This window comes from Terrapene carolina, unplaced genomic scaffold (assembly GCF_002925995.2).
Source record: "Terrapene carolina triunguis isolate 2854851 unplaced genomic scaffold, T_m_triunguis-2.0 Scaffold740, whole genome shotgun sequence".
Classification (NCBI taxonomy): domain Eukaryota; kingdom Metazoa; phylum Chordata; order Testudines; family Emydidae; genus Terrapene; species Terrapene triunguis.
Window position 1 is genome coordinate 254,740 of NW_020665091.1, and position 16,583 is coordinate 271,322.

The following is a 16,583-nucleotide window of genomic DNA, read 5'->3' on the forward strand; positions in this document are numbered from 1 at the left end:
TCCACTTTCTTATCTCTAGGGCCACTCCAAGATTGTGTCCTATAGCATATTCTTCAGGGCATCATCCAATTCTTCTTTTAAAATGTTCAAGCAATGGCACTTCCAACACTTCCTTGGAGGGGAATGGGAGGGGAGGGGGGGTAGGATGACTTCCAAAAATCCTCACAGTTAGGAAATGGTTCTTGATATCCATCTGTAATTTCCCTTCATTCATTTTCATCCAGGTTCCTCCCACTTATATGCTTCGGAACCAAAGCAATCCCTTTCCATCCATGGTATCCACCTCTTGTAAATCCTTGTAGACAGCTTTCAGTCCCGTCCACCCAGTTGCCATTGCTGCAGGTTGAAGCCCTCTCTTCACATGTATGACTGGAAAAAGCAGCAAAAGTGGGGGGTCATGGGTGACAAGACTTTTTACCACCACCACTCCCTTCTCTCTATGGTGGTACTGGAATGCTTCCTTGTCAAAGACTTCATTCACTCAAAGCTGTACAACTTCATAACTGAACCATGAGGCCACCTTCATAACCACCTTGAGGTCACTCAGAATGATTGTTTCTGTTTGGTTGATCCTCTTCAGTGTAGCCAGTCATAATGTAGACAGGCGTTTGAGTGGTGCAGGATATATTTCTCAATTTCAAGGTGGTGAGTTGGGAGTCCCTTCTGGATTCTAGTGTTTATTTCAGAACTTCCCACCCTCTTAACTACATTTTGCATTAAAAAAAATTAGAGGAACCCCTCCCAATACACACTTCATTCTGAGTTCCAGAGGGGTCAGCCCCTTGTATCCCCAAAGAGGGGCAAAGTCAGAGATCCAGTCCTTCCCAGTACACAGAGGCATGCTTCAGAGCACAGAGTAGTCCCTGGTGAGACTCCCCAAATCAACGCCAGCCACATCAGCATATAGTTCAGGCACCACCAGCTCAGGCACCTGGAGCACCACTTGGTCATTGCTGCTCTTGGCTGCTGTTTGCAGGCGCTTGATCAGCTCTGCGGGTGGCGGCCGGTCCGTCACACTCCACCGCCAGCAGGACTTCATGATACCATACCTGTAAGACAGAGGAGTGGTGAGAAGCCAGGAATGAGGCACAAGGACAAAATTATGCTACAAAGGAATCCCCACCCCTCACTGAAAACTCTGGAGACCACACCTTGATGTCACCTACATACACAGCTAGCATAAGGGACCGTTGAAATCTGCACACTTGCTAGCATTAGAATTTACCTATGAAAATGGAATGGGAGAGGAGGGGTTATGTTCGTTAAGTCATACAACTGCCTTCCTTATTGAGAGCGCTACCAGGACTCCTTGTTGGATATCCAGGAGCTCTTTTGTCCAGGACTGATGTCAGCACAGGAGGTACTGTTCCACTAGGATTACTCATTCATTTAAGGGAGAATTCCCGTATTTCCAGGGGGAATGGACAAGTTATCATCAAGGAGACTCCTGTACCATTTGGAAGACCTGATCACCGCTTTCACATTTCCTCTCATTTCTGAGAGTCAAGAAAACCAGGTTCAAATTGGGGTAGACCCAGATGGAACAACAGCACAGCAGGACAGATGGGGTATCAAAGTGGCAAGAAGAAACTTCAAGAGAAGGAAAGAGACTTTTGGGCAGTCAAAGTTACATACAGTCGAGTCCCAAAGAGATTAAAGAGGTCTGTTAGAGCACATCTAGTCCAGCCTCCCATATCTCCCTAGCCAATAAATGATTGCTACCTAGTCTATTCTCCAGGCTTTTTTTGAGTCCTAGTTTTAAGTGTCCCAAGTGACTGGCCTCCTCTATTTCCTTCCTTCCTAGTCTCATAGGGTGTGATTTTTAAAAGTATTTAGGCACCTAACTCTCATTGAAATCTATGAGAGTTAGGCACCTACATATCTTTTTTTTAAAATCTGTTCCATAGTCCCTCGCTGTTATATAATGTTCCCCGATATCCAGCCTCAACTTTCCCTTTACTCACTTTCATCCAGTTTAGCCCTTGCAATACTCTCTTTTACCAGTACCAAAGTAAATAACTTAGCTCCCTTATTATTTACATCCTACAAATATTCTTGTCCTTTCTATCCCCCCTAGATATAAGAACATAAGAACGGCAAAATTGGGTCAGACCAATGGTCCATCTTCTGACAATGGCCAATGCCAGATGCTTCAAAAGGAGTGAACAGAACAAGGCAATTATCAAGTGATCCATCTCCTGTCACTCAGTCCCAGCTTCTAGCAGTCAGAGGTTTAGGGGTTGCATCTCTGACCATCTTGGCTAATACCTATTGGTGGACCTATCCTCCATGAACTTACCTAATTATTTTTTTAACTCAGTTGTCACGGAGTATGGGGGGACTCAGGGCCCTGCACCCCCCGGCGTCCTGCGATTCACCATGACTCTCAGCCAGCCAGTAAAGCAGAAGGTTTATTTAGATGACGGGAATACAGTCCAAGACAGGTCTTGCAGGCACAGACAACAGGATACCCCTCAGTTAGGTCCATCTTGGGGTCCTCGGGCACCCCAGCCCCCCTCCGGAGGTCAGAGCCCTCCCTGCCTCTCAGCCACCTCACCAGCCAGCTTCCCAGACTCTGCCTTCAGCGACCCCTCCCACAGCCTTTTTTCAGTTTCCCGGGCAAAGGTGTCACCTGGCCCCAGCCCCCTCCTGGGTTCTCATGTTACATGCTCAGGTATTCTCCATAGGTCAGTCTCCCATCCCCCAATGCAGACTATCCTAGCCACACTCCCCTGTCAGCATTCACAGACCACTTTAAGAACAGTCCCAGTTCGTCACACTTACCTAATTATTTTTTTAACTCAGTCATACTTTTGGCCTTCACAACATCCCCTGGCAATGAGTTCCACAGTTTGACTGTGCATTGTGTGAAGAAGTAGTTCACTATGTCTGTTTTAAACCTGCTGCCTATTAATTTCCTTGGGTGACCCCTCGTTTTTGTGTTATGTGAAGGGGTAAATAACACTTCTTTATTCACTTTCTTCACACCATTCACAATTGTATAGACTTCTATCATATCCCCCCCTTAGTCATCTCTTTTCCAAGATGAACAGTCCCAGCGTTTTTAATCTCTTCTCATATGGAAGCTGTTCTATACCCCTAAGCATTTCTGTTGCCTTTCTTTGTACTCTTTCCAGTTCTAATATATCTTTTCTGAGAAGGGGCAACCAGAACTGCACACAACATTGAAGGTGTGGCCATACCAAGTATTTATATAGTGGAATTCTGATATTTTCTGTCTTATATATCCCTTTCCTAATAGTTCCTAATCTCTCTATTCAAATCTTTCCTTCACTCCCTTAATCACTCTCAGAATTCCTCACTAGTCTGTCAACATCTTTCTGGTAGTGAAGTGCTCAGATATAGACTGAGACTGAAAAAAAGAAGAAACCCCTCAGAAAATAGTAGCAAGGACAGTGTGTGATCTTTGAGGGTAAGTGTAAATACTGTAAAACAGTGGTGCGCAAACTGGGGTGGGGGGGGCGGTGCCCGTCTTGGGAAGGGGGTGCAAGAGGTTCCCTGAGAGGAGCACAAAGAAACTGGGATCCCGTGGGTCCCACCGGACCTGCTGCCATAATAGCAGAAGCAAGGAACAGAGTGGGTATTGCAAAATGGGTGTGGAATTAATAAAATAGTCCTCCCATGCCACAAACAACATGAATGCCCTGGCCAGCAGACGCCGCTCTCCTGCGCCCAGCTCTAAAGACAGCACCATCGCCAGCAACAGTGCAGAAGTAAGGGATTACTTCAGATTACAAGTAATGGGGGGAAGACAAATCCCATGAATGGTAAGAGGGGCGCGACTGGAAAAATTTGCTAAACCGAGGCTGTACGAGCTTCTCCATGCAGCTCTGAGCTGGGAGCAGAGTATGAGCCCCACCACTCAGATCAGGTTAGAAGAGGAAGCCCCTTACATAGCTGGCTGGCAGGTGGAGGGCCTCTTCATGACCTTCCATCTCTGAAGGTGTTGTAGGATATCAGAAGGTGGCACCTCAGGAAATGGTGGAGCCCCTGGAAGAGAAAAGTGAACAACAAAAGTTAAAACTATCAGGGAAAATGATTTCCAGGTTCCAGCTTCTTCATGAGGCCTCTACTCTTTCCTACCACAAATAAACCAGTGAGGGTGTGATGCCAGCTTTCCTTTCCCCTCAGAGAAATGCTGAGTGATGAGTCATGAAAGGTTAACACCTGGTGGCAGGCCAGAGTAATGGACAGAGCAAAAGTAACATCTGTAGCTAGATTAGGGTGGCCCTTTGTCCAGATTTTTCCAGGATGAATGATTCCTTTAACGTCGCTGTCCCGGATGAAATGGTTCGGATGCCCCAGTTTTTTGCCACTCAGAAGTGACAGCCCTAAGCCACAGTGTGGAATTGTGCAGCATAAAGAGGCCAGATGGAGTGTGGGAAAAGGAAGGTGAGGAATAAGGGTGACACACTGTGGCCACACACAGGAACTGCAGTCTTTTAATCCCTTAAATTCTTTATTCTTTTTTGGTCTTTCCTATCTCTCTCTTCTTCCCATGTTTGTCAGGCCAGAAAAAGAGAGGCACATTTTTAGATATGTAAGTTGCATCCTTATTTGGGGAATATGAAGATAACTGCTGGAGAAGCCCCTCTAAAAATGTGCTTAATATCAGAAATGGAATCTGCAGGGATGAGATAGCACAGAGTTTAAAGAATGGGATATGGAACCTTTCATTTCTAGGGCAATGTTTGCAGACTAACTAGGGGGACTGGATGACTCAGGAAGAGTGTGGAATAGGGTACAGAGCCTTTCTTTTTTAAATTATCTGACACTAGGTAAGTAAATGCAGAAAGATATTCTCATCTGAAGGCTGTTCTGTTCTCTCTGTGAAATGAGTTGTAGAGGTCTCAGTCCAGTTCCTAGCAAAGAGAGGTGATCACATGACATAAAAGGCACCATGGCCATTTCCCAAACACTTTTGATTCTGATGTTGCATGCAGCAGCAGTAGAATGTAGCCCATCTTTTTCAGTAGCCATACTGCCCATAAGTCAAAATTTTCAACCTTGGGTGCTTAAGGTTAGGCACCTGAATCCATATTTATGCTCCTAAATAAGTGTCCTGATTTACTGAGGTAAATCCCATTGACAGGAAATCCAAAAGGAGTAGTGGATGATCTACACCTTTGAAAAAAATCAAGCTGTTTATTTAAATGCCTAACTGTGTGCATTCTGGTTTGAGACTCTTAGCCTGAGCTGTCCCTTGACACTCCCTCCTTTCCCTAGGATTTTATTTTTTCTCCTTACCTAATGTGATCATCTCATAGAGTAAGATTCCAAAGGACCATCTGCAAGAAAACACAATGTCAGTTTCACTGGCAGCTCTTATTCCCATCTTTAGCCTGAAAGCAATTGAAAAAAAATCAAGGTAGTAATTTAAACATATGATAACAATGAGTGTGAGCTGGGGAGGTGAGCAGAGGGAGGAAGGGGCGAGCCGCCAGGTGGAGCTCCATGCTGGAAGCAAGGGTGAGCCCTACAGTGGAGTTTTGATCTGGGGATCAGAACAAAGTGTTGTGTGAGGAACTGAAAGTGATAGATAAGGTTTGAAAGCCAGATATAGTTTCACCCCAGAACAAACCATACATGTCTGACTTGATGCTGGGAGGTTTCATTAATAGCCGCTCTGGTGCCTGCCACTTGAGTGGCACAATCTGTGTGACACAGCTGGTGCCATAGGTGTGGGTTTCATAGGCCAGGCCCAGCCCACAGAGCTTGGCTGTGAAGTCAGACTGGATCAGGACATTTCTGGCTGCCACATCCCCATGGAACAGCTTCTTCTGCTGGAGAAACTCCTGGCAAGTTGGAAAAAGGGGAAGAGTCAATTGTTTTTCTTTTTAACTGACTGAAAAAATCAATTAATTTATGCCCTTTGCCCCCACCAATGGTTCATGCACCACAGTGACCTGGGTCCCTGGCAGCCAAACATGTGGTGAGTGTACCTGGAACACCTACATAATACCACAAGGAGCTTTTACCAGAGGCATATTCTCATTGGTTAGGCCAAGAAGTTCCAATACCACGCAAAGACCTATCATGCTTCCCTCAGCCCTTTGGCCTTTCATGCAAAATTCCTAAGGAAACTCACTTCAGCTACCACCACTGAAAGCAGCCACCTATAGTGAATATCCACCAGCAGGGGCAACACCTAATCCACCGAGGGGGCGTGAGAAAACCCACCAATAGAGATCCTTGCTCCTACTAAAGGGAAAATCTACCAGTCAGGTGATACCCACTCCTACTGCTAAAGAGGACATTCTATTCCTAAAAGAGTGAAAATCACTAATTGAGAGACCATCCATTGAGAGGGAACATCTGCTCTAACTAGTGAGAAGTGGGAGGGCGAATCCATCCAGTGAGGGAACCCAGTCCTGCTGAAAGGGAAAATCCAACAGTGGGGGAACCCATTGCCTCCTATCTTTTCCCTGTTACTCTTGTGTTTGCTTCCCCCTTTCTTTGCTATAACATTTTCACTCATGAAACAGAAGGGCATTTGGGGTTTTTCTAATAATATTCTGTTCAGCTTTATTATTGTATTTGTGAGATTCACAAACCTTTTTCTAGCTGGGTTAAATATTTGTATTCCAGTAGTGCCAAAAGGCCTCAACTAAGATCAGGCCCCATTGTGCAAGGCACTGTACAAATACATAGTAAGAGAAACCTCTGCTCCCAAAAAGCTTACAGTCTAAATAGAAACATATTATTATCCCCATTTTACAGACAAGTGACTGAGACACACAGAGCTTAAGTGACTTGCCTAAATTTGTGACAAAGCTGGCCATTGAACATTGATGTTTTGAGTTTTTGTCCAGTGCCTTAACCATACTACCATCCTTCCTTTATTTTTATCTCTTCTGTTTCTTGAGAACTTCCATTTTAAACTACAGTTTTTCTAATTAAATGTCAGCTTGTGCTACTACGTCAGGTAAACAATACAGATTCTTGAATGGAAGTAATTCCTGGCCTGTTTCAAGGATTAATAGTAACAGTGTCTTATCAAATCTAGGAGGAACTAAAACCATTTTTGCTTCCTATTTAAATCTAGCAAACGTAATTTTTAGTGGATTCTAAATTTGAAAGAATAGCGTTCCCCAGGTTGGACTCTGATGTTAGAGTGGGTTTCTGGCTCTTTCTTTGTCTCTCCTATCATGATAAATGAATCAAGATGCAGCTACATCAGACTTACCAAGGCAGCTGCAACCTGCTGCCCGACTTTATATACCTGCCTCTCCGTGAGGTCATACGGGATACCATCCATGGTCATTACATCCTAGAGAAAGAGAAGCAGAAAGCACATCAAACAAATGCCACAGTAGAGCAAAAGAGGGGGAATGCTGCTTCTTTCTAATGAGATTCTGGTTTCAGCAAATGGCACCATCTAACCCTTCCATCCTCCTACAGGCATCACTCTCCTTACGTGCCCCACGGCAAATTGGCATTATTGGCCCTGCTTGAGATAGTTATTCTTTATAAACATTTATAATGCTCAGGTATTGCATCAAAAAACAAACATGGAAGAGGTAAAAAGGTGAATGGTTAGACAATTGAAGGGTAGGTGCTGTGTAGGAGGAGTGGATGGCTGGTGGGGTAGGTGAGTAATGTAGTGGGCATAGCTTGTGGGTAAGCAGCAACGAAGGGGAAATGTGACGGGAGGGGAATGACTAGGTGGAAATATACATACATAAAAAAGCAAGAGTTGTATTGTGAATGGATGGATGATTAGAGAAGTCTATGGATGGATGGATTAAAAGAACTACACATGATAAAGATATCTTCTTAAATAGATGTATGTAAGAGACATGGACAGAGGTGGAGGATAGACATGATAACTGGTCCGGCATTCACTTCCTCAGACTCACCCTGCGGCAGGTCCACAAGAAGTTCAGGAGGTCCCCATGGGACACATCCTCCAGGATCATATAAAGGGGCAGCTGGACTACACAACATCCTATCAGTTCAACCATGTTATCATGATGACCAAGGGACTGATGGAACTTAATCCTTCCTAGGAAATCCTTCACCTCACTGGGTCCAGCAGTGTCTGAAAGTACCAGAGAAAAAGACAGTATCACCACAGGGAGGCAAAGAAGAGCAAAGATCCTATTCAATATTCTCAACACAGAATCAAAGAATGATAGGACTGGATGGGACCTCAAGAAGTCATCTAGTCCAGTCCCCTGCACTCATGGCAGGACTAAGCATTATTTAGACGATGCAATACAACCTCCTTTAACATGCATATATACTGCTTGTGACTAAACCCTGCTAAGACCAAAGTTTAACCATGACTAGCTGACATGATGATGAACACTACTTGTGCTTGTCTACAGTGAATGCAAAATCATGGTCAGCATCTTGTCATCTCACCTCTTTACAGGCATGTTCAGATATGATCAAATTCTGTAGTGAAGTCAAAGCCATAGAGAAAGATTGAGAGGTACACAGAGAGAGAGGAATCACTGGGGGAATGCACACAGGAAAGCAGGGTAGCTCACAGCAGAGAAAGGGGCAGCCCCTTGTGCAACTGCTAAGAAAGAAAATGGACTCAGAGCTAGAGAATGGGGAATTTCTAGTGGATTCACACTAGTGGGTAACAGAGAAGTGTATACAAATGGAGCACTCCTGCCACCAATGTTACCCTGTAAGGCTTTCAGGATGACTGTCTTAGTCTTCCCAGGGTTCCCAGTCTCCAATTCCGCTCTGTAGATTCCCCCAAAACTGCCATTGTGTATCAGCTCCAAGGACCCTGGTATGAGTCTGTCTTGTGGTATTTCCAGTTCCTTCAGAGTCAAGGCTGCAGATCTTAGTAGACTCTCCACAGTTGTCTCACTCAGCTGGATGTAGGTGTTCTCTGTCTCACTGTATTCCTTCTGGTTCTTGTCCTTTGCTGGCAATGGGGCAACAGCTGTTGCAAAAATAAAAGCCAAATGAGATATAAGTGTTTGGGGGATGAATTTTCCCCTTTTACATTTTGCCACTGGCCATGAACTGTTCCCTTTGGCTCATGCTCTATTATGATTTTCGGAATCATGGATGGGGAAGTGTTATTTGGTCTCAGGTAGGCCAGCCCATAAGGAGACAGAGGACTTTGCTTCCCCAGGACTCCCACCCAACCCGTCTGAGAGGCAGGAGAAACAGACCTGAAATCTATGGTATATGTAACTACGAAACCCTTGTTTTCTGAGTACTGCATCTTTACATGGATGTAAGCAGAGTCAGGATGAGCTCTACCCTGACATCTGGTGGTGAATTATGGCGAGTGTGGAAAAGAACTCCAGGGGCTGATCTTGTTTGCATAGGCACACCCACTCACCTGGCATGAAACACAGCAACTGAAAGTGGTTACTTTGGCTGGTGTGGGATCCCCAGTTTCTCTATTATTGGGGCAGGAAGACTAAAGTTTTGTTACCCTGATTCTGTGAATCAAGGCCAGTGGAACTGTTGTATGACAGAAGGACTGAGTGGGTCCTTCACCATTACCTAAGTAGCACTTGCTTGACAAGGGGCATGGGTTACAAAACCCAGTGAATTGAGAGAGGATGGGGACAGGTATTTGTACCTGATGGTATGGGGCCCCTCTGAGGGTTTGAAACACCAATTGCACTGCGTTCTCTCTCCACTGTTGAATGTCAGAGCTAACTTTGATTCCCTTAGGAGTCTAGTTACAGGCTGCTGAGCTGAATTCACTTTGGGCCAATGGTGCACCTGCACTGGGGCTCCCCTACTATGCTATGAGCTGAAATCGCTAAGAGCTGAAATCATAAAAGAGCTGATGTTATTAAGAGCTGAGATCACTGAGTGCTGTGTTAACTAGTGGGGGAGCCTGAAGCTATATTGCTCAGCAGCTGGCGGAGCAATTTGTGGGGACGACTGGAGGAGCAGTGAGTGGCGCGGAGCCTTGTGGGGCCGGTTGGAGTGGCCCAAGGAACGGCGAGCGGAGCTGTTTGTGGGGACGGCTGGAACGGCTCACAGGTCGGTGAGCGGAGCAGTTTGTAGAGCGGAGCGGAGTGGAGCAGCTTGTAGAGCGGAGCAGTTCGTGGGATGGCAGGAAAGTGGACTGGCTCGTGGTAAAGGCTGCGGTGGAACCCCCACGGAGAAACAGACGGCTGGCCAGCCTCAGATCACGTAAGATGCCCCTTAACACCCTGCGTGCCCCCCCTTTTTACTCTGGGGGCTGCACTGACCAGGGACAGAGACTTTGGGGGTTGTTGGACTTTTGAGACTTTGGGTGGTTGCTGGACCCAAGAGACTTTGGGGGTGTTGGACTTTGGGGACTCTGGGTGATTTTGGGGTTGCTGGATTCAAGAACCAAAGGGAAAGGACACAGCCCAATTTGCTGGGGTGGGTTTTGCTCATGGTTTGTGTTATGAATCCTGTTTGTGGTGTTTTTCCAATTTTATGCTGATGTCGAAACCTGTTTACCTCATGTTATTAAACATTTTCTGCTACACTCAGACTCCGTGCTTGCGAGAGGGAAGTATTGCCTCTTAGAGGTACCCAGGGGGGTGGTATGTAATTGTCCCAGGTCACTGGGTGGGGGCTCGAGCCGGTTTTGCATTGTGTTATTGAAACGGAACCCCTAGATACAGAACCCGGCCCTTGTTGCTGCCAACTTAGATGGGCAGAAGGGTTACATGTATAAGAACTCTGCCTGCGTGTAGTTACAGCAGCCATTTTGTTCTCAGAATTGCTGTAGATTGTTACAGAGAAGAGACACACAGTGTCCTTAGAGACTTTACTTTCGTTCTTTCTTAATTCCCTTAATATATACCAATTAATAAATACCAATTCACTTTAGACTGGAAGTACTTGTTCCGCTCTTTGTGCATGGATACAAAACAAGCTCAAATCTGGGTTTTTTGCTTTAGCCACTTTGCAATGCACCCCAACTCTGTAGTGTTACCAGCCACAACTGAGTGGACTCCTGGGAATTGGCCACTATAACTAGGAATCAAATCTGTGATACCCACACAGCATATGCCAGCCAATCCAGCCTCATAGTGCTCCTAGCCATAGGACACCATGACTGGAAACTGAACCTGGATCCACTGCAGTGCCAAGTATTAACCTCCAGATGGCACTGTGGCCAGCCTACACTGGCCCTGAAGGAAGTGAGAGACTGCAGCTTGAAACCATGTCCCCTTTATGACAGGTCTCAAGTGATTTTACCACTATGCCAGCTAACTCTACTCAGAGCAGGGTGAGATGACACAATGGTCTAAGTACCTGAGTCTTCTCTATGCTACAACCTTCACCATTGCTACCACTGGTGGAGCTGTACCACTGGTGAACTAGAGGTCCCAATTTTCCTAATGTAGACAAGGCCATTGAGTACCAAGCTCAGGCTCTTCAGTTCTCCTAGTCTCTGACAGCCCTGGGGGTGGGAATGAGAGACTTGCCATTGAACCCAGCTCTCTCCCCTTTGTTACCTTGGCGCCTGGGCAGCTGCTGTTGCTTCGACCTCCAGCTTCGATAGCGGAGCCAAAGGATCACACCTAACAGGATGACAAAGACACCCACTAGGAAGACAGGGATGATGATCACTTCAGTCTGGTACTCACGCACAACTGTCAATGGAAAGAGAAAATAGGAAATAAGGAGTAGTCGTTACTGCTCAGTGAAATCACAGTGTGTACAACACTCCCACACTGAACAGAGTCTGTACAACACCATAACAATAGTCCATTCTAGTAATTTTCAACATGAAAGAGCTATCTATCCATGCTGTGCTCATTGCAGTAGTATCTAAGCACCTTATCAACTGCTAGCCTGATTTCCAGAGGGGCTGACTATTTAAGACTCCCACTGAAGTCAAAGGGAGTTCTTCACCTCTGAATATCAGGCCACCTCTTTAGGTGCCTTGTGGTGGATGGGATCTCCTGGAGTCTCTCCCCCACCCACCCCCAGACCACAGTTTGGCTTGCTTCCTTCCTCTGACACTCACAGATTCCTACCCCTGCTTGGGGTATAAAGAGTCTCTCTCAAAAAATAACAACACACACACACCTTTCCCCCTCTCCAGGGGCAGGGAAGACCAAACTAAAGAAAAGGGAAATACAAGGCATTCAGTCTCATGGGCAAACCTTGGTCCCAGCTTATCTATAGGCATTTTATTGTCATGATCGGGGTAGAGTCCTTCCCTACACTCTCCCTCCAGCTTTTAGGTAAACATCCACTCTGTACCTGGTCCAGGCAATCCCAGGATCAATGATTGCCTCCCTCTTCACTAATCTATCCCTGTAATCAACTGTCTCTGAGGCACAATAATTTTCCCCAGTTACCAACTCTTGGACTGGGGTTCCCTTCTTAAGCTTCCCCCTCCAGGCACAACAAGTCTTGCAGATGTGTGGACGAACCCAGAAGAGTTTATTATCTTCTTCCTCAATAGGGTGAGTGCATGACCTCCTCCGCCGCCACATACTTGTATATGAAGACTGAAAGTGTTAGCCAGTACATTTAGGGATCACTCACCAATGAAATGCAGCTGGCTCTGGGGTGGAGCCTGGCAGCCATTCTATGTCAACAATGCTGTACAACAGTGTAATTGAGGTGAAGTGAATAACTTCTCCCACTAAAACACTGGGGGAGGGGGAGATATTAGGGCGGAAGAGTAAATTAACTGGTTTGGAATTTGGCCAGAATGCTGGGGTTAACATCCTTACTCTCTTGGGTCACAATACTCTGGGATGCTGCCATTCTCATATAAAGTGATAAGTACCTTCAACTCCCAATTAAATTAATAGGGGCTGATGGGGCTTGGCACCTACTAATATTGGTCCCTTGAAAAGTACCATGGGATCTTTAAAGACCACATGTGGTCAAGACCTCATCTATATGTCTCAACCAAAAGATGGTTTCCCCTAACCTCCTGCAGGGAATTGATTTCAGTAGTGATTCAGAAGGAAAAGACTCCCCTAATGAGTCGTAAACAGCATTTCTTGCAGCATCTGGGTTTCCCTTGGTGGTCTGCCTATCTCAGGTATTTCTAAGGTATCCATTTTTTCTAGGCACTGTTCTAGCTAACTCTCCCATCAAATGCTGTCCAAGTCCAACCCTGCTTAAACCAGAACAGATAAGGCTGCCAAGCCTGCAGCTGCAGGGCATCCCAGTGAGAATGCTTCTGTGTTGTTTATTGCTTATACTCTAGTGCTACTGGGGTGAGTGCAACACTGATTTGGGCTGACTCAGAGCTCTGTGATGATAATAATTTGACCCCCAAGTGGAATTAGTATACCTCCCTTTGAACTCTGATCAGGGTGTTACATTGCTCCTCCTGTTTAACAGGAAATCTTCACCCATCATTCCCCTATCCGTTCCACCCAGCCATATAAGCCAGTGCTGGAAACATATTCTTTGTTCTCCACCCTGAGTGACAAAGCCAATACACTCAGCTAGAAAGGCAAAACAGATGGGGGCAGGTGTGAAGAAGAGGTCATGCATTGGGACTTACTGCAGGGGAGGCCCAATCAAATCACTCTCTGGAGGTGAGGGTGGCTCACAGTTGACTGAGCAGGTCCTGCTGCTTAGTTTATGAGACCTGGACACACAAAAGTAAAAGGCAAGGAAACAGTTGCCTTGAATCTTACCACATAACTTGTCACTGCTGTTGCATTCCAGTAGCATGCGTCTGAGTCTCCTTACGTCCCCTGCCATGATCAGCTCGGTGTGAGCATGTCCTTCACCGCTGGAATTTCCACTGCACAGATATGAAACATTACCATAAATACAGTGGCAGGACCAGATGGTTGCTGGGAAAGTGGGTGAGAAGCTATGCTATTCACCCTCTTTGTCATTGATTCTAATCCTGCCTCAGATTAGTGGGAGGAAGCAACTCAGAGAATCAGAGACTTGGAGAGCTATGGACACCTAGGGGTTAATGGTCTAATATGACATAGTCAGAATCAATTTCTGGTGATGGTATCTCAGTACAGGAGCAGAGGCTAGGTTTGTTCTTACTAAGTCTAGGTTTGTTCTGCAGTACCATGTGGGAGAGAGAGTCAGATACCTCTGATTCCTCAGGCAGGCACACGTGCACAAGTTAAGAGACATTAGTTCACTTATATTTTAAATTATCTGTGTAAATCACATTTCAGATGCCGGAATAACTCAGTCTTTTATCTCCAGGCCTATAAAACATCAGGTGCATATGCATAAGACACCACATCACACCATTCTGGCATTCCTGACCAGAGTGCTTGCACTATGTTATTGCATCATGAACATATACTAAGAAACAGCAGCTTTCTCATTAAGGTCTCCAATACTGATTCCATATTACAGACATAATCAGATCTGTAAGGAAACTTCATACATGTGATTCATTACACCTGTAATTCTCTCTAACGTTCATTACACCTGACATTCTGTGCAACATTCAAATATGCACCTTTACACCTGTAATTTCACGTACTCCCTAGGAGAGACACTTTACACCTGTAATTATGTACAGTGCCCCTTTATCTATGGAAATCTCTATAACTACCAATTGTTCATTCTTACATACATAGGATAGATTCACCAATACACACCAGTTGCTCTGTGATACTCTGGCATTGCAAAGCAGCTGTAAACCCTCTTTAATCATCCCATTAATATGGATTTACAGCAGTTTTGCATTACTTGAGATGCGTAAAGCAGCCAGAAGGTACTGGTGCATAATGCTGTGTAGTATCTAGGTGTGGCCATTACAGCTGCAAGTCTGTACAATATGCAGGGGTACAGTTTCATACCAATAATTCTGTTCATCATAGTTGTTTGGCTGTACATCCCACACTTTTCAAAGAGCAATTTACAAATATTTGAACCATCAAATAACATATGACAGCATACCTATAACTTCACAATATCATCTGTGCAACAGCGGCATTTTCTACTGTACAACTCTGTTTTTTCTACTATACATATTTCACATTCTATCTGCCTTTAAATTGTCTCACCTGAACTCCAATGACAGGGTGATAGTATATACATTTGTGAAATACAGGCAGGTGACTATTTACCATGTCAGTAATTCTTACTCAGTGACAAACTCGCATCAGCTCTAATGCCAATATTAGTAAACATTTCCAGGTATGTGTCAGCTTATTGGTAAAACTATAAAACATACAGGTATATGTGTCATTTGGCATATCATGTTATGAGCCTTGCAAGATAACATAGCTGTAATTCCTACACATAGAGTGGGGTGAAAAATGAAAAATGTTTCTATTGTAAATAATGGGTTCTTTTGATTATTTATTGATTGAGCCATCAATTGGTGAAGCTCAAATTTGGTTTACTAATCAAAGACTACAAAAACAATAAGAAGTCCAGTGGCTCCTTAAAGACTCACAGATTTATTTGGGCATAAGCTTTTGTGGGTAAAAAAAACACTTCAGATGCATGGAGTGAAAATTACAGATACAGGCATAAATATACTGGCACATGAAGAGAAGGGAGTTACCTCACAAGTGGAGAACCAGTGATGACACGGCCAATTCAGTCTTTAAGGTGCCACCGGACTCTTCATTGTTTTTGTGGATAGAGACTAACAGGCTACCCCTCTGATACTAATCATAGACTAGACAGCTAAGATCAAACAGCACAAACAGAAAAGGTTAACTTACCAATCCTGGAACATCAGGCCTGCCCACCCACGCTGGTATGCATTACAGCAGTTTCAATGGACTTTTATAGACAGGATATTTATCCCACATTACAATTTGTGGCAAGTGACATGACTGGTACCATTCAATCATTGACAAAGGTCAATCTTGTTGCCAATGGCTTATATATTACATTTGCTCTAAATTTCCAGCATAACAAAGTATCACAACAGTGTAACCTTTTAACTGCAGAGTTTAGTGTGGGTTTAAAACAAGAGTTTTAACCAATTAAACATTAAGGTCACCTTTATAACTAATATTCCCTATGCACCTGTGAGACATGCTATGTTTCCCATATGCGCCTTTCTTGTATTTCAGTTATAATCAGAGTTAAACACAAATGTGTTTTTTTGCAAAGCACAGCTAATCATAAAGTATAAAAAATGTAAACAGCAGGAAAAAAATAGATTATAACCTTAAGATATATTTTCTGGACTATAAGCAATTTAAAAGCTGCTTCCTAATAACTCTTTATTGTCTCTCTTAACCTGACTTTGCAAAGCTTCCTGGGGAATTTTGCTTGACACTTCTTTAGCATAGTCATGAGAAATGCTTAGGTTTTAGGCCAACATGACAACCCTATTCTGTTTAATTCTAATTTAAGTTCAATTTGACCATATTCACATCACATCCATTCTTATTTGCCTACTGCAAATATTTGTGCAAGCATTTGTTTGCACCAATATTAAGGGGAAACTCATGACCATGCAAATGTTTTTATAGGAATATATGTGTTTTCCTGCTTACTCCTGGGAGAATGCATATGTGCATTGGAAGGGCTCCTGTTGCCATCCTAATTTTCTTTCTTTCTTTCTTTCTTTGAGATTGAAGGTACAAGGAGGGAGAGAGAGAGAGAGAGAGAGAGAGAAAATGACTGTAGTGAATTAGAAAATGGAGACCAGTAATTTGATCAGTGCT

General features: G+C 44.4%; 1 protein-coding gene across 1 annotated transcript; it reads right to left on the bottom strand.

The window, feature by feature from the left end:
* Positions 1-844: 844 nt before the first annotated feature.
* On the bottom strand, positions 845-15,640 carry STYK1 (serine/threonine/tyrosine kinase 1). The gene is made up of 10 exons (XM_024208785.2): positions 15,627-15,640; positions 13,608-13,717; positions 11,451-11,588; positions 8,660-8,926; positions 7,881-8,062; positions 7,208-7,291; positions 5,608-5,816; positions 5,269-5,309; positions 3,915-4,011; positions 845-1,049 (listed from the first exon to the last, which is right to left on the bottom strand). The coding sequence occupies exons 1-10, from the start codon at positions 15,638-15,640 to the stop codon at positions 845-847; spliced, it is 1,347 nt and encodes a 448-aa protein (XP_024064553.2).
* Positions 15,641-16,583: the final 943 nt, after the last annotated feature.